General features: G+C 59.8%; 3 protein-coding genes and 1 long non-coding RNA gene across 7 annotated transcripts in view; 2 read left to right on the forward strand and 2 right to left on the reverse strand.

Annotated features, from left to right (window-relative positions):
• Positions 1-11,257, forward strand: part of BCL2L1 (BCL2 like 1) — an 18,478-nt gene extending 7,221 nt beyond the window's left edge. For all 3 annotated transcript variants that reach the window (XM_059862449.1, XM_059862447.1, XM_059862448.1), the window contains exon 3: positions 9,529-11,257. In XM_059862449.1, coding sequence (XP_059718432.1) covers positions 9,529-9,666 — 138 coding nt within the window. In that variant the 3' untranslated portion in view covers positions 9,667-11,257. The remainder of the gene's footprint in view (positions 1-9,528) is intronic.
• A 916-nt stretch (positions 11,258-12,173) lies between these two features.
• On the reverse strand, positions 12,174-17,015 carry LOC132335651 (bactericidal permeability-increasing protein-like). 2 transcript variants are annotated; one of them, XM_059862444.1, is made up of 16 exons: positions 16,856-17,015; positions 15,910-16,041; positions 15,573-15,687; positions 15,360-15,488; positions 15,117-15,272; positions 14,922-14,985; positions 14,749-14,809; positions 14,485-14,576; positions 14,166-14,399; positions 14,011-14,070; positions 13,394-13,561; positions 13,143-13,210; positions 12,819-12,861; positions 12,597-12,660; positions 12,439-12,515; positions 12,174-12,357 (listed from the first exon to the last, which is right to left on the reverse strand). In XM_059862444.1, the coding sequence occupies exons 1-16, from the start codon at positions 16,896-16,898 to the stop codon at positions 12,316-12,318; spliced, it is 1,548 nt and encodes a 515-aa protein (XP_059718427.1). In that variant the 5' UTR covers positions 16,899-17,015; the 3' UTR covers positions 12,174-12,315. The 2 variants fall into 2 exon arrangements, with proteins under 2 accessions (XP_059718427.1, XP_059718426.1); XM_059862443.1 differs by lacking the exon at positions 12,439-12,515.
• Positions 17,016-17,145: 130 nt separating this feature from the next.
• Positions 17,146-18,864, forward strand: LOC132335655 (uncharacterized). The gene is made up of 3 exons (XR_009488717.1): positions 17,146-17,425; positions 18,083-18,162; positions 18,255-18,864. It is a non-coding gene; the product is annotated as an uncharacterized LOC132335655 (long non-coding RNA).
• An 87-nt stretch (positions 18,865-18,951) lies between these two features.
• On the reverse strand, positions 18,952-19,881 carry ID1 (inhibitor of DNA binding 1). Its single transcript, XM_059862450.1, has 2 exons — positions 19,497-19,881; positions 18,952-19,308 (listed from the first exon to the last, which is right to left on the reverse strand). Exons 1-2 carry the CDS (start codon positions 19,815-19,817, stop codon positions 19,267-19,269), a joined length of 363 nt encoding a protein of 120 aa, XP_059718433.1. The 5' UTR covers positions 19,818-19,881; the 3' UTR covers positions 18,952-19,266.
• Positions 19,882-20,673: the final 792 nt, after the last annotated feature.

Raw genomic sequence — 20,673 nt, forward strand, 5'->3', positions numbered from 1 at the left:
CAGCTGCTCTGTCCCCTCTGGGGACCCCAGAGCAGCAGGGATGTTGACCTACCTGCTGATTCAGAGCGAAGGTATTCACTGAGGGTGGCAGGAGAGCAGCCACTCTCCTCCACCCTCTGCTCTCCTGCTCCACCCTCCCACAAGGGAGGGATGTTGCCCTTAAACACTATTGTTCTGAGCCACTAAAGATTAACGCACAGAGTGGAGACATGAAAGGGAAGCAGAGTCCCTCAGTGCCAGGGCATTCCTTGCTTTATTGCCCTGACCTTGGACAGGGAAATTTCCTCCTCCCTGCTCCTCACCTGGAAGGATGTGCGGGAGGGGTTCTTGTTGTAAGATCTCTCTGAAGTCCTGCTCCTAATCATTCTTGAGATGCCAAGAGCTCAAGTTAGGGAATATGCATTCCAGAGGCTGTGGGAGAGCTTCTCCCACAGTGCACCCGTGGAGGGGGGCAGCAGGGCAGGCTCAGGGCACAGGCTGGCACCATCGTGGTCAGGTGGGGAGAAGGGTTACTCTACCACAGCAGAACAGCCCAGCGGAACGAGGGTGCCGAGGGCTGCTGGGAGGCAGAGCCGTTAGCAGATGGCTCCAGCTGGGCTCACCGGAGAGCAGGTGTGGGTTTCAGGAGCAGCCTTTTAAGAGAGATGTCAGTTTTGAACCCAGGAGGCTCAAGGGGCTGAGCCGTGGCTGCCACAACTCACATGCTGGGGAGCTGTGACCTAGTTGTGCTGTAGAAATGCTCGGTTTATTTTTTATTTTTAGGTATTTTGCTTATTTTATCCTCATGTTTAATTTAGTTAGCAAAAAAAGAATCGGAGGGCTGAGCAGTGCTGGGAAGGACTGCCTGCAGGCGGGAACGCCCGCTGCAGCTCCGTGCAGCCAGCATCTCTCCAGCCGCCCGTGTCTTCTGTCGGACACGTGCTCACGTGTACCAGCCCAGTGCTGTCTCTCAGGATCTCTTTAATGGGAAACCCAGTGCACTCAGCGCTGCTGCCTGCCTCCGGGGTAGCGAGGGAGGGAGGAGCGGGATTCAGAGCGTTAACCAGAGAGGCTCCCATGGCCACAGGGACTGTTTGAATGTTGTGCGGGTCTGCCTTCCCTCTGCTGCTAGGAGCAGGAAGCCGGGGGAGTTTGATGTTTCAGGGGGCTTTGGGCTGGTTACTTTTTCGACTGCTGCTTGCCTCTGCACTGGCACAGCAGGCCCAGGGAAGGGTAATGGGCTGTATCTGCAAAGAGGGAAGTTTCAGGGGGTTGTGTGATTCCCTTGGGGAGAGCTGTTTGAATTTATTGCATTATCCTCCTTCCTGCTCAAGCTTGTGTTTCAGCTGTGTCTGCAGACGTAGCTGCTGATTTAAGTAGATCCAATTAGTAGCTAGCTCCTGGCATCAGTATCCTGCTTGGGGAGATGAGCCCTGGAGATGAGGTGCCTCCAGTGGGAGCAGGGCTAGGCTCAGCCTTTCAGCACCTGTTCCTGATCTAGGATGGACCCAGAGTTCCCTGGCTCACAGCCCTGCACCTGAGCTCATAGGGAAACTGAGGCAGGTGTCCTGCTCTGTGCTCTGCCTAGCCAAGAACAAAGAGCAGGCAGGTTCTCCCTGCCTGTACCACTGCCAGACAGGTGCTCTTCAGAGTGAAATCAAATACTCCAAAACGTGACAAGCTGGCAGCAGGCAGGGCTTGGAGCAGGAGCTGGAGCAGCTCACGCCAGGACTGTGCAAGGGGCCTATGGGCAGAGCCAAGCAGTGACCTGGCTCCTGGGGTGGGATTCTAAAGGGAGCTGCTGGACCTGGCTGCCTCTTGAAGGAGCCAGGTCCAGCAGCTGGGAGGGTTTTCTTCTCTGCTGGAGGATGAAGGGCTCTCTGTGAAGTTCAGAGAAGAGGTCTAGGCTGGCATGGAGCCAGTTTAGTTTGAATGCAGCTAGTGCTATGATCAGGTGGAGCAGGACAGCTGTCTGCATTACTTCTTTTAAAAGTACCAGTCCCATTTGCCCGTCTTTCTGGTTTGTGCCACCATGGAAGCTGTGGAAGACTGGGGACACTGCCTGTGTTGTGCAGGGAGCATGTCTGGTGGCAGTATGTGGCATTACTCTCTGTCTGTGACTTGTGGTGAGCTCGCTCAGGATTTGGGCTGGGATGTGGGTGCTGGGTGTGTGTGTGGCCCTGGGTAGTGCCTGGGTGACATATGACTTATATATGGAGAAAATGAGGTGTTGCTACCTGTAAATCAGCCATCATGGAGTGTTGCAAGTGCCTTCATTCTATACTTGTATGGCTCACCAGTGTATTAAACTTGCTGGAGAGCTAATGTCTTTTAATAGAGCAACTGACCTCATTTAGAAGCTTCCAGTGCACCAGCCAGTGATTATTTCATGCAACAACATGCATGGAGGAGCCCAGGGCAGAGCACAAAGTCTCCTTCTCATGCTGCACTGCTCTCTCTCGCATTTGCTGCATCAGCTGCCTACTGTGCTTCCTGCCCTCAAGTCAGCAAGGATTTTGCTAAAAGGGACTTTGTGGCTTGAATAATTTGAGATTTCATGGAACTAACAGGAAGTGAAAACAGAATGAGCACATCTTCCTCCTCTTCCTGCACCTCCACCCTTTCCCCTTTTTCATTCAAGTGGCATGTAAGAATTACAGCAGCCTCGTGAGGTGCTGGAGCTCAAGTGGGAAGTGGTAAAGCTTGGCTGTCGCTCCTCCAGGATGGTGGTGGATGAGTGGCTGAGGCAAGAGATCCAGGCAGCTCTTCCCCAGGATCTGTTCTCCTTTGGGGACCATCCCTGCACCCAGCCTGGTTCCCTTGAGCCCTGGTAATGCCAACATTCCCTCTGGGGTGGGTTTGGTGAGGCTCACAGTGCGGGTGAGGACCAGAAAGAGCTGTCAGCATCGCCCACTCATCCCCTGGCAGGAGGGAACGTGGCTCGGCAGCCGGGCACACGTGAGCATGGCACGTCTCCCCGGCACAGGTTTCCCCACGGTTACACAAGGGCACGATTGCACAGGAGCTCTGACGTCCAGGAAGAGCAAATGACAAGGTGAAAATTGAGCTCTGTTCCCTGGGTGCCAGTGGCCCTGCTGAGGTGCTGTCCGGCACAGCGAGCTGGCCACGGCCCTCTGCTCCCCGGCCCCGCGGGCGGCAGATAACCGGGACATGAAAGCAGGAGCCTTCCCTGCCCCCCGAGCGCGCCCCTAGCACAAAGGCTGCTCTGCTGCGGGGCTCAGACACCATCTGTCCGATGGGGAGAAGCATCAGAGAGACCGTCTTTCCTCGGACTATTCCACTTAATGCCCTTTGGAAAACAATCCCATTCCCAGCAGGTGCTAATCTCTTGAGTGGATCCGGCTCAGCCAATGTGTTCTTCGCTGTGCCTTTGTATCAGAGCCGTGTCTCCTGCCATCCTCGCCTGCCCTCCCAAGCAGAGCAGCCCGGTGCTGGCCAGGGCTGTGGCACCTTCGGGAGCCCTCAGCCTGGTTAGCTCTGGGAGGAACACTGATGAAAGATGGATGCAAATGGATTAGTCATTCACATCGTCTCCGGCTTTAATACACATGAATGTTTCAGCAGATTTCTGGAACGGAGAGCGCAATTCCCTGCTCTCCATCTCGTGCTGTGCACAGCAGTCTCCCGGGGCAGGGACGGGGGTTACAGCTGTCACCGTAGCCTCTTTCATGTATTTGGAAAACGCTGAAATTGTGCTGAATGGTGTGGGGTTATTGCAGGTTCCCTGGAGCCGGTGATGAAACCAGTTTGACAGAAGGCTGCCGCGGCAAGGATTAGGGCTGGAATGTGCTAGTGAGGGTTTGTTTCTGGTTAGAAAAGAGCTGGCTCTGGCCTGGACTAGGCTGGAGCCCTGCAGGTCTGTTGGGCTTTGGCCCAAGGGGCAGCTTCCCTGACGGACCCCCAAGCTACAGTCCCACAGCAAAGCCCAAGTGGGAAGAGGAAGAAGAAGGGGTGCTCTTATTTAACTGACTCTTTTGAACTTATGGCTGCCTCCTTCCCAGTCGCAGGTTTCAATGAATGTCCTGGGATTTAGGGAGGGCCAGCACCCCAGGGTCCACAACACCCCAGCACCAGCTCCAAGGGCAGGAAAGGCAGGAGGGGCAGTGGGTGGGTGGCATTCCCTGCCATTGTCATGGAGATCAGCAGCTGCTTCCCTGGAGGTCACCATTTGCATAACAGTTAGAGCTGAGTCTCTGGAGTATTTGCACCTGCAGCTGCTGTCCCCAGAGCCCCTTCCTCTCTCTGTGTCCCAGAGCCCCTTCCCCACCCCATTCTGAGCCTGCCTGGGGTTGCTGGTGGGGACCAGTGGGGTGAAGCTGCAGATCTTCTGTACCCGTGGAAAGGGGATTGGAATTAGATTATCTTTAAGGTCCCCTCTAACCATTCTAGGATCTGTGTTTCTATGGGGAAGGTCAGACCTGCCTTGGATGGCAGGCTCCCTTGCCATGCTCTTGAGTCAGGTGCTCACCTTGACCTCCACTGCCCAGCACTGCAGGCAGTCCTGCGACCTCTGCAGTCACCCTCTGTCCCTGCTGCCCTCCTTTCAGGGCTGGGAGTGGCGGGGGCCACGTGTGGATACAGCATTAGGGGGAGCAGGGCAGAGGAAGAACCCCTAGGATGTCTCTTCCATTCGTATCACAAAGGGACCCACAGAGCTGTGTTTACAGGATCCCAGTGGCAGCCTTTGGGAATACTTACGTTTTCTTTTATTCTTAAAGCTCTCAGCTGCCTTTTCTCCCCTGTGCTTCACCTCCAGGTTCGCATATGCCAGCCCCATGTGGTGAGCTGGCAGCCCAAAGGGGCTCTGGGAGCAGGTTGCTGTCGATGCAGGGCTTTGTTGTGGTCTGTGCTGAGCTGCTGCCTTTCTTTTCCCTCCTTGTCTTGCTGCTCAGCACAAAACTGTTCCCAGCATCTCATTAACAAATGTCTGGTCATCCAGATGACTCTGCTCCCGGCCGGCGGTTGCTGTTAGACCTCTGAGCAGGAACACAGCTGTACTTACGGTGAAGGTAAAACAGAAACAGCCTTGTTTTCAAGGGAAACATTGCCTCGTGATGAGAATGCCTGGGTTGGGAGTCAGATGCTGTGGCTCATGCTGCTGGCTCGCACACAGCTCTGGGAAAGGCACTTAACCTCCCCATAGCTCTGTTGATCCATCTGGGAACAATGCCGACTTATCCCACGGGAGGTTCTGGGGAACCAGATCATTTTTGCTAAAACACATCAGGATCCTTGGGTTTGAAAGGCTGTTTTGCATGCTGAGGTGTATGCTGGGGGTATCTGTCTCACTGGGCTGGCTGGGTATTTGAGCTGTGGGGAAGCTCCAAAGCTCCTGCTGGAGTCCAAGTCTCCATGTCAAAGTTTGACCAAGTTCACCTGGATATTCACATTAGAGCCTGGATCTTCTCTGCTGGTTTTCAGAGCTTTGTCCTGGTATCTCAGTGACCTCCATACCCCTCACCCCCTTGTGCACGGCAAGCTTCGAGCCTCAAACTGCCAGAGCCCTCCCCTCTCTGCTCTCCTGCTTTACCAGAGGCCAGATGGGAGTTTATTGCCCACATCTGCTTCCTTCACCTGCCCTCATGGCTCAGTGTCACCGAATCCTCTTTCCCCCAAGTGCTGGGGCTTGTCTTGAAAGAGGAACCTGCTCTGCTCTGCTCACCCTGAATGGGATCCAGCAACTGTTCTCCTTCCTGTGCAGGCAGCACTGGTGAATGAAACCAACCAAACAAATGAGAGCCTCAAATTTTTGGTGTTCCCCTTCCCAGGGTAGGATGTGAGTAGTGTCTCAGTCAGAGACACTTCTTTAGTCTGCTCTTCCACTTGAGACAGAGCACTTCAGGTCAGACCTGCTCCTCTTGCCTTTTTGCCACAGTGTTGTGTGTGGGCACTGGGCAGTGTTTAAATGGTTGCTGCATCCCCACATTGCTAGGCTGCAGACTGGGGCTCTGTGAGTGTCCAGAGAACTTTTGGCCCTACAGAACCTCCCTGCCGCAGCTCTAGGGGGTGGTGGAGCCTGACTCTCCAGGTTCTCTGCCTCCTGCAAGCAGCATGTACAGCAGGAGAGAAGCACACCCTCCCCAGCAAGTGATGATTTAGGCTTTAACAAGAAAATGTGGGTTCCTTCCCCAGCTCTGGGGAGGAGAGAGAAAGGCAGGGGATTGCCTCTTGCATAGGAATAAGAGCTCTGCTTACTCGTTGCCTGCTCTGGAGCATCCTCCTCTCGGACATGTCAGTCACCCGGGGTGGGGAAGGGGATGTGACGGCCGTTCTGATGGAACAGCCTGTCCTCTCGGGTGGAACAGGCCCACAGATTGAGACACTGACGTGCTGTTGCTACCACAGTCCTTGTGATCAACTCAGGAATTCCAAATATTTCCTCTCAGATAAAGGTGACTGGGGGAGGCCAGAAATATCTGGACGTGTCTGGGCAAGCCTGAGATCCAAACACCAAGCCAGAGAGGTCGGGATCAGTCCTGGGAGTGCTGGGCTTCAGGTGCTGAGCGGCCGAGGCCTGGGATGGTGTGGGAACAGAGCAAGCTGCCTTTCCCTAACCTTCAACCCGCCCCCAGCATGGGCAGGGAGGACATTCCCTGCCTGTTTTCCCACTCCCTCTGGTCTGGGATCTGGTTCCCAGGGGACACATCTGGGATCAAAGTAGTGCAGAGGCTGAGCTATCACAGCTCCTAGGGTGGTTTCCCTGGGGAAGGGCAAGGCACTCTCCTCAGGTCCCCTACAGCCCCCAGCTGTGGCTCCAGCAGCTGCTGCTCCCTTCCCAGGGGAAGGAGAGGGGCTCACGTCCCTCCCTGCCTGTGCTGGGCTCTGGCTGTGCTCCTCTCTGCCTGTAGCACCCGATAGCTCTGCGCTCACTGCATGCCATTTATCTCTCCTTCAGCAAACACTTCCTTTTCTTGGAAGCAAGGGCTTCTTGGAACTGCCTTTCCCCAAAGGCACCACATGCCATGGAAAAAGCAACATGGAGAACCGGCTGCCAGCCCTCCTTGGCTCCCTGCCCTTCCAGGGGGGCCTCTCCTGGTGCCTGCCCCACGGAGAGGCTGGGTGGATGTGTGGCCCTGTCCAACACTGCAGCCTTCCTGGGCACAGTGGGGACATTCCTGCTGTGGGTCAGGAAGAGCCTGTGGAGATGTGTGGGACTCTCAGTGGGGCAGGTCCTACTGAATCCCTGAGGAAAGCAGATCTTCTGGGGAATACATCACAAGGATGCAGCTGCCTTCCTCCTGAGCACTGTGCAGCCTCAGGTGCTGTGAGCAAGTGGCTGGGATGTGTGTCCAAGGGAAGGACCATCCCTGGAGTGAAGGCCCTTGCACTGAGAGATCAAAACATATGCTGAGTTGGAAGGGACTCACAAGAATCATCAAGTCCAACTCCTGGCCCTGCACAGGACAGCCCAGCAATCCCACTATGTGCCTGAGAGTGTGGTCCAAACACTCCTTGAACTCTGGTTCAGGCTTAGTGCCATCACCGCTGCCCTGGGGAGCCAGTTCCAATGCCCAACCCAGCCTCCTGGTCAAGAACCTTTTTCTAACATCCATCCTAAATCTTCCCAGACACAAATGTTGTAGGGGGTGGTGTTTTTTGCACAAGTGCCTTCTACCTCAGTTCCCTGTGCCCTCCATCCCTGCCAGTCTGCTCTCAGTTTGCTGCCACTGCCATGCCCTGTCACAACTCCATACTCATCACCACCTATCAGCAGAGGGATTTCCTGTGCCAGAATTTAAAATATCTCCCTTTTGGGTTTGGGCTCTGCTCCTGTCCCTCTCCTGCAGCACATCGCTCACTGTTCCCTCGATGAGTGGACTGGCAGCAGGCAGCAGCCCTCACCTTTTTCCCTGGACAGTATCTGCCTGTGAGCTCCATCCTGCTCATTCCTGCAGGGCCAGGACACAGTACAACACGTCCACAGACCCCATGCCAGCTGGCAGGCATGGTGGGAAGTGAGCTGCATTCTGCCACTGTGTGTGGGTGGTGGGAGTCATGGGTATGACTGTCATACCCCTGAAGAGGACTCTAATGAGGTGGCAGTAGTGACATGCTCCAGGGTGAGTTAGCAAAGTCCCTGTGTCCCAACACTTGCATTTGAGTTTGTGAGTACCTCCTCATGGTCATGGGGTGTGGAAGGCAGCTGGGGGAGGTGTCTGGTGGGAGATGGAGAAGAGCTTTGGTGGCAGAGGCGGGTGCTGAGGTGCTCAGCTTATCAAGGACCTGGTCCCCTGTGGTGGGGAGCCCTGTGGCCATGAAGAGGGACACAGCCCAGCTCCCTGGGAGTAGGCATGCAGGTCTGCTGCACACCCTGCTTTGAAAAACTGTCTGAACTTGGTCATAGGTTTGTGGCAAGGTGAGGAGATACCCCGCAAGCTGTGACCATCCTGGGGTTGTTCGGTGCTTGCTGGGAGACTTGGCACCATGTTCTATGGAAGAGAGGCACCTGGATGCCAGCCATGACCTGGGCACTAAACCCCCGCAGTCTTGGGACCACAGGCTGTGGGCAGATGTGGGAGGCAGAGTTCTGGCAGAGCAGGCAGGCAGGAATGCTCCCCCTGCCTGTGCAGAGGCCGTGGCAAGGTGTGACAGCGTCAGACGGGCTTATCTCTGCTTTCCCAGAGCAGCCGGGTTACTGGAACTGCATTCACTTACCAGGAAACTGGGGATCTTGCTGGAAGATGGGCTCAAGGTGTGACAGCATTGAGCCCCTGCTGACGCTGAGCTGCTGGCAATCCCTGAGCCTGGAGCTTGCAGCTTCCTCTCCATCCAGCTCTGAGCCTCCTGCTCAGCCCTGATAAACCTGAGAGATCCTGGGCCACGTGTTTCCCTGCTGCCTGCCCAGGGACCCCTCCTGCCATGCCGTGTGCGGCTCAGGGACCCCAACAGCTCTCCTTACCATGGGCTGAGGTCTTCCCAGCTCCTGCTGCTGCTGGAGGCGGCCGGCTCGGACGAGCTGGGCCGGAGTGACTGCATTCCTGGCCAAGCCTCGTGCTTGGCCTGCTCTCCTGAAGCCGTGGGAAGGCAGTAGCTTGGCGACCCAATGTCTGCCTTTGCCGCAGGGATTCGTGAAATCCAGCTCGTGTTGTGGAGTAACCTGCGAGGGCCAGGATGTGGGAGTGGGAGGTGGGAGGCTCCACTGTGGACACAAAATCACTGAGGGGATACACAGTGTGGGCTCCCGCAGCCGTGGGCACCAGCCCTGCTGCTGCTTCCACAGGCCTTGGCCAGGGAATGGAGCCCAGCGGGTTCCCGCTACAATGATTTCTATCACACTTGGATGCTAATTTTAGAGGGCCAAGAGCACGTGATGCATCCCCTGCCCTGCCCGCGTGGTGTTCTCCTCACAAATCCTTTCTGCCATCCTCTTCTCTCATGACTGTGCTTCTCCCCTTGCCCTGTGTGCGTGATTCAGAGCGAGGAAGCACAAGGCATCTGTCATCTGCCCGGTCCCCACCACCGCTTTCCTGCCAGCCCTTCCTTTGCTCCACTCACACCCCCGTGCTCACCGCTCTCCTCTTTCCACAGGAGCGCTTTGTGGACCTCTATGGGAACGATGCTGCTGCCGAGGTGAGAAAAGGCCAGGAGACCTTCAACAAATGGCTCCTGACTGGGGCGACGGTGGCCGGAGTGCTTCTGCTGGGATCCCTGCTGAGCCGCAAGTGAGCCGCCGCCGAGCCCCCGTAGCCGGGACGGCTGCGCCTCCACCGCCACATCCACTACACTCCGCTCCCGAGCACTGTCACCGGCACAGGGGCAGCCCCTCCATCCCGGCCGAGCACCCTGCTCCATGGAGTTTTCTCCCTCGTGCCGCCAGCTCCTTTTATTGTAGCCCGTCTTATTTACTGTTCCGTTGTGTTTTAAAGGCGCTGAGGCCAATGCAGCACTTCAGCCACCAGCTCCCAGCGCTGGGGAGATCCAGGCAGCTGGGGTGGGGCACAGGCTAGAAGGTGTCCCAGCCCTGCAGGGTTCTCCAAATAATTTGGAAGAGAATAAACAGACTTATTTTTGCATGTGTGAGTGCGTGCGTGTGTGTAGATGTGTCACTAATATAAAGGTCCCCAGCCAGAGCAAGGGTCAGGCTCCGTGCCTCCATCTCTGGCACGCACAGGCACCAGGGAGAGGCAGGAGCTTCCCTGCAGCATTCCTATCCTGTCCTTGCTTCTCCAGTCAGAGCTCATCCCTGTGGCCAGGGAAGCAGGAGGAGGATGCAGAGGCCAGAGGTGAGGGGCTCTGCCCTTGGTCAGAATTCCTTTCTCTCCACATAATCAGTTTCTGGGAGCTGCAGCCTATCCCAGGTGAGGATGGTGTGCCAGGCCCAGGGCTGTGCATGGTATGAAGGGTTCTTTGTCCTCTTCCTCCTCCTCACTCAAAATGTAGATGGCTGTGGGACAGTGCTCATCCCTTCTCAGCCTGTTCCTCTGGGCTGGCAAAGGAGGGAGGCAGGAGAGGGGGAGAGTGCTTGTCCCTGGCACAAAGGGCTTTGCAGAGAGCTGGGGCTGTGGTGTCCAGGAATCCAGAGCTGGGGATTGAAAGGGTAAGGGGAAGCGCCTTCACAGGGGTGGCAAAGCCCAGGGAGCAGCTGATTCACAAGACGAGCAGGGAAGCAAGCCCAGGGGAGATGGAAGTGAGGGCTGGCACTGGCTGAGAGCCATCTCCACCTCTGGGGAGCCTCTTTGGGGACAAAAGGAGCTGTTGGCCTCTCCACTGCTGTTCCCCATGTTCCCAGTCCCATAGTGCAGGCAGTGCCCATGCCTGGCTGTGATTGCTGCATGCAGTGACTGAGGTGTCTGGCTTCCCTCCCCCTCATTCCCACGCTGCTCCTGCTGCTGCTGGAGCAGGGAACCTCCGGCCTTTGAGCTGAAATTAGCTTCCAGAATAAACGCCCTCATCCTTCGGAGCCCACCGCGGGCAGACACAGCTGTCCACAGCTTGTCCGTGTACATACTGCCCGCGCTCTGCTGTACATATACGAGTAGTTTTTAATTCATTTGTGAATACTATTAATGCTATTTTTGTTATCTTGTCTGTCCGTATTTATGTGTGGGACCGTGCTCCCTGCAGAGGCCAAGCTGGGATGGAGGTGAGGGGAGAACCGGAGGTTCCAGAGGGGCTCACTTGGCCACTGAGCACGGACTCGTGCTCTTCATGTCGGAGCCACTCAGATCCCGCATGGGGAGCACGAGGATTAGCATTAGCCCATTGAACGCTTCGGTTTGCAGGTGGAGGTGAATCCACAAATAAATTTGTCATTCGAGCTGCTGCTGGTGCTGTGGTCTTTGCAATTGTTGGGAATTTGAGAGACTTTGGGCCCAAAGGAGTTGGCTTCAGCGGGATGGATGGATGGATGGATGGATGGATGGATGGATGGATGGATGGATGGATGGGAATGAGGTCCTCTCCCTGCCCAGGGAAGGGTTGGGGTGCTCCAAGGGCAGTTTGCTGTGGTCCAGAGGGATGGTGTTGGAGTGGGGTGATGCTAAGGGGTGATGGGGACAGGAGAGCCCAGGGCAGGCTCTTGGCCGGGCTGGGGGTGCTGGTTTTGGGGACATGGGCCCAGCACCCATTGTCACATTGGGAGGAGGAGTGCAGGGGACTCAATCTCACTGGGACCCACAGCCCCCCCGTATTCCCGGGGCTACCCTTCAAAGGAGCACCTTCCCTTTGTGCAGGGCTCATTCCAGCACGATTTGGACCACACAAACACTCAGCCTTTTTTGGGACGTCACGAGCATGGGGAACGCAGAGCCACCCCACATCCGTCTCAGGGCAGGACGCGCCCAGCTCAGCCATCCCCAGCCTCCCTCCCCTGTCCTTTCCCGAGGACCCCGGAGCGGGGGGGCAGCGGCCGGGCCCTGGCGGGCTCCGTGGGCCGGCGGGACCGGTGGGAGCCCGCGGACACGAGCACCATCCCGTGGGCAGCAGGAGGAGCTGCCGCGGAGCTGCGGCTGCGGGGAGCGGCAGCACAGGGACCCCCATGACCAACAGAGCCGCGGGGATTGGAGGGAACCTCGGTCCCCGAGGGCCACTAGCCCTGTCCCCACCGCCCGGAGCCCCCCGCAGGGGACGGACCCCACCACGGCACAACCAGAGCCCTTCGCTGCAGAGGACACGGCAATGCCCGGTGGTGGAGTCGGGAATGGGACCCCGAGACACCCCACAGCACACAGGGCTGAGCTACGGGCCCGCTTTAATCCCTGCCGAGCATGGGAGGCTGTGGGTCCCGAGGTTGCGCACTTTGCCAGCCACGGGGGCACAGTGGCAGCGGGATGGTGATGGGGACAGGACTGGCGGGTTCCCACGAGGCAGGTGGTCTCATGGCTCGTACTGCAGGTCCGTGGCGATGAGCACGAAGCCCTGTAGGGAGTCGGGGTAAGAAAGGGGATATGGGGGACATGGGGGGGGACCCTGGGGTAAGGGGACAGTGGTGGCACCCACCTGGTGCAGTGAGAGCCGGGGTCTGAGCAGGCTGAGGCCATGTGGGAGGGGCAGGGGGATGCCAGCCTGGAGCCACTCTGTGGGGAGACAAAGTCATAGAAGGGGATGGCCCTGGTGCAGCTATGGGAGGATGGGGACAGGACGGGGACAGCACTTACTGTTTGCCCGGGGAACCCCAAAAAGCCACAGCCCGAACTTCAGCAAAGTCTCCAGACGCTTCACCTGTGGGACAGGCAGGCCCTGAGCCTGGCTCAGCACAGACAGAGGGCTCCATGCTGCAGGCAGGGCTCAGCCCCCTTCCAGACTTGCCATGCATGGGGTCCACAGCACCACAGATTCCCCACAAGGCTCCCCTTGGCTTCCCTGGCACAGCCACTCACCTCCACTGGGCCCACGTTTGATGCCACTTGTGTTATATGGAGCCTGTAGGACAAGATCAGGGTCAGAGCCAGGCACAGGGATGGGAACTGTCCTGCCCCAGGGTAGAGACAGGCTGAGCTCCATGGTGGGACCAGGACCCAGCAGAGCAGGTCCTGCTGAGCACCTACTGCCAGGGCAGCTGGCACAGATAGGAACTGGGGGCAGGATGGGGTCTGAGCAGGTAATTCGGGATTCAGGGAGGTAAATGGACAGAGGTGGAGAGTGGGGAGCTCTCCAGGTATGTCCTAGGGGAGCTCAGACCCAGCTCAGGGTCGGGCACTAACCCTGTCAGTCTCACAGTGCCCCCGAGTCTGTTCCTGGTGATTGTTGGCTTCCCTGTCACGTTGGCATCCTGCAGCAGGAAGAGACATTGGAGAGACCAGGGCAGTGCCTGCAACCCAGCATCACCCAGCTGGCCCCAGTATCCCCCAGCATCACCCAGCATGGCCCCAGCCAGGAGCACAGGCACACCAGCCCCAGCCAGGTCTTTTGGGGTCCCCTGGCTCCCTGAGCTGTGGCAGCAGCAGGCACTCACAATGTTCAGCAGAAAGGCAGGGACACGGGTGGCATTGGGCAGCACCACAAAGGCCTCGGCAGAGCTGAAGAGGGTCCCGTGCAGGGCATCAGGATGGCAGGAGAGCAGGGGCTGCTGGCGGGCCCAGAGGTGCAGCTCCATGGGCTGATCTGGATAGCGCTCCTGCAGCTGAGAGGAACAGGACAGGGGTGGCACAGAGCCATGCTGGCCATGCCCCCATCAGGTCCCCACCATTGCCCACGTCCAGTGTGCCCATCGCTGCCCTGTCCACATCCTTGTCCTGGGGTGTTCCCTTCTTTCTGCATCCCATACTGCCTGCAACACTTACCATTTCCGCTGCACCCCATTCCTTGTCCTGTCCCTCGTGCATCCCATTTGACCTCTGTGCCATCCCATGTTCCACCCCCTCTGCAACCTTTCCCTCCTGCATCCCATCCCTCCCATGCCCCATCCCTTTCCCATCCCTCCTGCATCACTTCATGTCCCACCCTCCAGCATCCCATTACATCTGCTCCTCCTGCAATCCCATCTTGTGTCCCATGTCCCATCCCACCTGCATCCTGTCCTACTCCATGTCCTACCTGTGTCCCCTTGTCCCTGTGTCCCATCCCACTCACCTGAGGGGAGAAGACCTCCATGCTCTTGGTCCTCAGCTGGAGCGGGAACCGCCGGGGGAGCTGGAAGGCAGGGAGGGATCAGGGGGCTGGGGCTGAGCAGGAGTGGGCATGGGCACACCGCGGAGGGGACAGCTCTGCTGTCCAGCCACCCCTACCATGTCACTGGAGATGTTCCTGCGCAGGGCCCCAGCTGTGAAATAGGTGAAGGCGGCCGAGTTGGCAACGAACTCGGTGACGGCCAACAGCAGTGTGGGCTCATGTGCCATGGGTGGTGTGGTGGGCAGGGGCGAGGGCAAAGCCACAGGCAGTGCCATGGGTAGTGCCACAGGCAGCACCACAGGCAGTGCTGAGGGTCTCTGCTGGTACGTGCCCACCCTGAAGATCTCTCCCTGCACAGACACACAGATGGATATGAGGATCAGCCAGGGTCCCCTGTTCCCAAATCTGGCCCAGGGATTCCCAGGATGACATTACCTTGAGGGCAATGTCCCCATACTCCTCTGTGAAGGCTGGTGGTGCCAGGAGGGAGTGGTCGATGGCAGCAATGGTGTCCAGCTGGGTGGACACTGCAGGGATAAGGAGGTGGATGGGAGGAGTCAGACCACCAACCCCCTCCCACAGCCTGGCTCTGTCAGGATCCAGCCCCACAGGGGGCTCCTGCAGACCCTGCTGGGCACCAGTCCTGTCCACAGCCCCCCAGAACCTGCCCGTTCCCAGTCCTGGGGTCCCCTCACCCACCTTTCATGTGCTTCAGGGCAGTGTCCAGCCTGTCAATGCCCCTATGGAGCACGAGGCAGAGCTGAAAGCAGAGCAGGGGGTCAGTGAGCCCAGGGATGAGGGTTTCCAAGCCTCAGACTGGGCTGGGGGGGACAGGGCACCGACAACCCAGGGCACAGGGGCTGAGCACTCACCTGCTTGTTCAGCTTCTGCCGCAGGGTTCTCTGGAGCAGAGGTGCCAGCAGGTTGTAGAGCCAGCTGCAGGGCAGAGTGGGGTGCTCAGATCACCTCATGGCACCCACCCAGCCTCCCCCAGCCCATCACCCTGGCTGGGGCACCAGTAGTCCTTACATGCCAGGGACAGGACAGAGCAGGGGGCTTGGCATCACCTGTATCCACGATGAAACTCCATGTGCAGGTCAGTGCCGTGGGTGTCACAGCCGGCGCTCCAAACCGTGGGGTGGCCACTGCCATCCTCACTCACCCCCAGCACCACTGCCACCGCCAGGTCCTGCATGCGGAGCTCCACAGAGCCACTGTCCTGACTGGGGACAGAGCGGGTGGGCACAGGGACAGCGGTGACATTGGGACACCCAAGTCCTGTCCCTGTCCCTGTCCCCATGAGCACTCACATGGCTCCCAGCTGGGCTGCCCAGTCAGCGCTGAGCTGGATTCGGGCGCGCTGCACCATCAGCCTCACCCCCACATCCTCGGCAAAGTCCAGCGTGGATTCATTCATCTGCAGCTCATGGATGTGAATCCTGCACAACACAGGCGAGTTGTGCTTGTGGCTGTGGCACAGACAGGGATGGGGACAGGGACAGGGACCCACAGGTGGCTCCTACCGTGGCACAGCATAGGTGAGAGTTCCCAGGAGCGGGGTATTGTAGGAACCCGTCAGGTTCAGCTCATGCTCCTTCTGCAGCATCGACTGGAGCAGCTCCAGCCCAAAGCGCCGGCCTGGGGCAAAGTGGGAATTTGGGGTGACACCAAGGAAGGTGCTGGGGTGTCAGCAGAGTGAGCAGCCAAGACCAGGATGGTCCTTACATCCCCCATTCCTGGCAGACTTACCATCATTCCTGAGGGTACCCACTGGTTCCCCTCATTTCCCATCCTTAGCAGTCTGGGCATCATCCCCCACTGGTCCCCCCCATCTCTCCCTACTCAGGAGCACAGACTCACCAAATTCCAGTGTCCTCTGGGTCAGCCAGACCTTGATGCCAGGATTGGTGCTGGTGGCAGAGGCACAGGTGGGCAGCAGGAGCAAGAGGCAGAGCCATACGGTACCTCGAGGCAGGTCCTGGCACCTGGAGGCTGGAGCAGAGGACATGTCTGGGGGACACACAGCAGGTGTAGAGGCTCCCTCCCTGTGCACCAGCACAGCCAGGACTTATATCGGGACAGGGAGCCCTGGGTGACATCAGCACACATGGGGACACCACAGTGCTCTGGCCACCAAAAGCCCAGCCTTGCCCAACTGTGACTCAAAGGGGAAGCCCCATCGTGGGAGCAGGGGAGTGCAGGGTCCCACACCAGCCCTGCCAGCCCCCACCCTTGGGGTACACATGAGCCAGGGACACAAGCTGGGGCTCCCCACAGGGACACAGGACATGTGGGGACACACAGAGACCCAGCTGGGCCAAGGCCACAGAGAGCTCTGACTTGGAGCAATGGAGGAGTGGGGGACAGGGACACAATGAGCAGGTCCTGGGGCAGGGAAGCCACCCACACTGCCAAACCCACCCTCAGAGGAACCATCCCCTAGCCAGGGTGAACCCCTCCAGTGCCATGGGCTATGGATGACAGGGCTCCAGCTGCCCTTCTGGATCCAGCCTGGCAGACCCAGAGGTACCTCTAGTAGGGCCAGGGCCTCATCTCAGCACCACAGGGGCACATAGAGCCCACAGGCAGCCTCACCAGAGGGACCACAGCCCACATAATGCACCTTATGGAGGTCTTCAGAGCAGCTGCCCACTGGCCTGGGATGCCCAGTGCCACCAGCCATGGCTGCAGGGGCGGCCAGTGCCCCCAGCAGTGAGCCAGAGGCCAGAACAGACCCTGACCCCCAGCCCAATGCCTACCAGAGCCCCTCTATCCCAGGGTGCCCCTGCCCTGCAGCAGCACTCACCATGCCCGGTGGGTGCAGTGCCCCACACCGCAGCTCCTGCCATGGGTCCCGGCTCCTCCGTGTCCCGGGGACTGAGCGTGGCAGTGAACAACAGGGACCAGCTCTGACGCCAATGTCCATTCCGGGTCCTGGTCACACCACAACGTCACCCATTTCCCCCGTCCCTAATCCCTTCCGGGATGAATCAGGTCCCATGAAAACATCGAGGGACCGGTTGGGGCGCAGGTGCCCGCGGGCTGGGCGCTCCCTCGGGCTCTCTCCGGTGCATCCTGGTGCTGCCGCATCCGGCATCCCGACACGTGCAGGGGCTTGGCCCTGCCAGCCCCGCTGCCAGCCTGGGCTGGCCCCGCAGCCCCTTCCCCAGCTCTCCTGTGCCAGGTACCCGGGGGTGGCCACCCCGCGTCCCCTGAGGAGGAGATGGTGGCCAGGGCTGCATCGCGAGGGCTCGGTCGTGGGGCACACAGGGCTTGGACAGGGGTCAGGCAGAGACGTGGGGACACATATAGACACGCACGGAGACACACTCCCCACCGCTTCAGCGGAGCTTTCGCAGCAGGCGGCAATGAACAGGTAAGGACGGCATCCGGGAACACGGCACGGGAAGAGCCCCAGAGCCTCCTGCGCTGCCTCCGGCCCGAGTAGAGCCCCCAGCCCCGGTTCTCCTATCCCGGGACCTTCCAGACTACTCCAGGAGGGCGGCCCGAGCCGTGCAGTGCGAGCGGGCACCGGGAGAGGGACCCACCGCCCCGTCCGCGCCGCGCTCGGGGCTGGGAGGAAGGCGGGCGGTGGAGGAGACACCAGAGGGGACGATGAAGAGGACCCGGGGGGTGATGGAGGGGACCCATCCAAGGATGGACAAGTTCATCTGCAGAAGCCCAGAGCCCCCGGCCCCTGCTGCTATGACACAGCCGGGACAGGGGTGGACAGGCGAAGCAGTGTCTTGATAGCCCAAGTCACCTGTCCCCTGCACAGGCCCTGCCAGGGGATCTGCTTGGCTGGAAAAGCACGAGTGGACACGCATGGACACACAGCTGTGACCGTGCCTGCGAGCACACAGACACGCACAGAGGCTGTGCAGAGCCTCACACAAGCACACGCCTGTGCCCGGGGCTGCTCAACCCCTTCCAGCCCCAAATCCCCTGGCTGCAGGACCCTGGGGGGGGGCACCTAAAGGGTCCCACCAGAGCAACAAGAGCCCCTCCAGGCACCCCAATTGTCCCCTGCCAGGCCCGCAGCGAGGTCTGCACAGATCTGGAACAGGAGGCTGAGAGATCCTTGGGGTGTTTGTGAGTCACAGGGAAGCTCAGGTAAGGGCAGCTGCCCGGGGCACCCCCAGCCCTCGGGGTTGCACAAGCTCTGATGCAATTTCCTTATCCCAAGCGGTTGTGTGTCCCCACAGGCAGGGGTTGCACCAGGAAGAGCAGGAACCACAGGGGCAGGGCCACAGAGAGAAGCACCCCAGGATTCATATCTGCTCTCCCCTGTAAAGGGAACAATCCCTGCATCATCATCCCTGCAATCCCCCAGTCCTGACGCAGCAACAATTGTGGGAGCCTTGGAAAGGCTGCTGGGTGCAGGCAGCCCAGCTGGGAAGGGGAGGGAAGGGAATTCCAGGCTGCAAACCCACCACTGTCCAGGGAGATGGGGAAACAACACTCCCATCTGGGCACAGAACCCCACAGCTGGCTCACAGCACTGTCCCCTCTGTGTCATCATCCCATTAGGTGCCTAATCACGGGAAGATGCATCCCCGTGCTGCTGCATTATCCCACCACAGAAGATAGGGTGCCAACAATCTTTCGTCCTGTGTCTGACCCTCAACACCCCACTGAGCCCAGGGAGTGAAACCCCAATGGAACCACTGGGAGAGGCCCTGTGGGGGCAGTGCAGGGACACAGGGAATTGGGACCAGCCCATGAGAAACCCCTTCCCCAGCACCACCACAGGGTCCCAGAGCCTGTATCCCCCAACATACCCACCCAGCCCACAGTGGTCTGCACAAGTTGCCTCCCGTAAAACGGGGCACAAATCCCCGGAGCAAAACACGCCCAAAACCCTGCGGAGGGGGTGTGAGGGGCAGGAAGAAAACGCACGTGTGGTCATCAGGGCTTGTTTAATAACAAAACTCCAGCTATTGTAGAACAATATTCTCCAGCATCATTGTAATATACAATACGGGGAATGCTCTCAGCAATCTGAGAAGGAAGGATCCGGCCCACAGCACCCCCTGCCCAGGCTGCGGGGGGACCCCTAGGGCAGCCCCGCCGGGGAGCCAGGGATGCGGGTGAGCCGCGGTGTTCGGGGACGGGGTCCCGGGGACGATGTCTGTGGAGAGACCGGGATCCCAGGGACGATGTCCATGGTGGGACCGGGATTCCGGGGACGATGTCCGTGGAAGGTCCAGAGCGGTCTCAGCGGCAGAGGATCCGATCGGCAGCGGGGATGCACGGAGCCTGCAGGAAAGGGACACGAAACAGGCGGTCAACACTTGCCAGAGGGTGCCGGAGATGGAACGGGGGCAGGAAGAAGGGACATCCCCGGGAAGGAGAGGGCGCAGATCGGGGGAAGGAGAGTCCAAGGAACGCCGGTGCTGTCCGCCAGGAGCGCGGGTCTGAGCCTGTGCCGTGGGGTCCGCACTCACCTCGGGGGAGTCCCCAGCAGCGGCGGGGCGGGGGGGACCGCACTGCAGCTCCAGCTGCAGGTCCCAGATGTAGTCGATAACGTGCTGCAGGAGCTCCACCTTGGAGACCCGCCGGTGCCGCGGCAGTGTCGGCACCAGCGCCCGTAGCCGAGAGTAGCAGCCCTTCATATCGTACAGCAGCGCGGCGGCCGCCTGCTCCGCCGCCACCGGGGACACCCCCAGGCCCGGTCCGCAGCGGGCGGCCTCCCCAGGCCGCACGGCCTTCAACGGGCCGCCGGCGCCCGCGGGCAGCGGCGAAGAAGCGACAGCGGCGACCTTCATGGCGAGAGGGTGCGAGAACGGCGGACAAGACACGGACACGGCAGGCGGACAAGGAACCCGCGCCCCGCAGCGCCACTTATAGAGCGCCTCCGCCGAGTGGGCGGGGCCTCGGGGAATCCTCGACCAATGGCAGTGCGGGAAATGCGAACAGAGCCCCGCCTACTCCATTCATGCGCCCCAAAGGGCAGCGTCTTAAAGTGGCAATGGCGGAGAGAGAGCGCCGTGACGGGCTTGTACTGCGGGGCAGGGACGCCGGCGGTGCGGAGACTACCGCGGTGCGGAGCGCCCACCCTGCCCGCAGTTAACGCGGGTGTTTGCCCCGCGGGCTCTCGGTGTCGGGCTCCTCGCACCCCGCTCGCCCCTTGTCCCCTCCAGGCCCCCGGTGCCCCTCCGGGCTCTCGGCCCCCCCCCACTCCCCGCGCCCCTCCCGCTCCGCCGCGGCTCAGACCGTGAGACGCCAGGGTCGTGACGTCACCCATTCATAAAACGCCGCGCGCTGTCAGCGCGGCGCCTGGCGGGCGGTGCCCATGGCGACGGGGGCGGGGCGGGGACACACACCTGCAGCCCCTACGGGGGGCACCGGGACCCCCACGGAGACATCACCACCCCCACCGGGACACCGGCACTCCCACGGAGACACTGACATCCTCTTGTGGATACGGGGGCACCGGGACCTTACAGGAATCACAGAGACCCCGGGGGCACATCTGCACCCTCACGGGGACACGGGGGCACCCGGGCCCCACGATTGCACAGGCACACGGTCAACCCCATTGGGGACAGCTCCGCGCCCCCCGGCCCAAGTTCGGAGTTCCCCGTTCCTCCCCTCTCCCGGGGCTCAGACCTCTGCAGAGCT

This window comes from Haemorhous mexicanus, chromosome 18 (assembly GCF_027477595.1).
Source record: "Haemorhous mexicanus isolate bHaeMex1 chromosome 18, bHaeMex1.pri, whole genome shotgun sequence".
In the NCBI taxonomy this organism is placed as follows: Eukaryota; Metazoa; Chordata; class Aves; order Passeriformes; family Fringillidae; genus Haemorhous; species Haemorhous mexicanus.

Bases quoted from the DNA above. Each gene is read 5' to 3' on its own strand.
- LOC132335651 (XM_059862443.1), bottom strand. From the start codon at position 16,898: ATGGCAGGAGCTGCGGTGTGGGGCACTGCACCCACCGGGCATG. The intron at 16,042-16,855 runs GTGAGTGCTGCT...CCTCTGCTCCAG, and splicing joins CACTGCACCCACCGGGCATG to CCTCCAGGTGCCAGGACCTG. The intron at 12,862-13,142 runs GTTAGTGCCCGA...CTTGTCCTACAG, and splicing joins GGCACTGTGAGACTGACAGG to GCTCCATATAACACAAGTGG.
- ID1 (XM_059862450.1), bottom strand. From the start codon at position 19,817: ATGAAGGTCGCCGCTGTCGCTTCTTCGCCGCTGCCCGCGGGCGCCGGC. The intron at 19,309-19,496 runs GTGAGTGCGGAC...CCTTTCCTGCAG, and splicing joins CTGCTGGGGACTCCCCCGAG to GCTCCGTGCATCCCCGCTGC.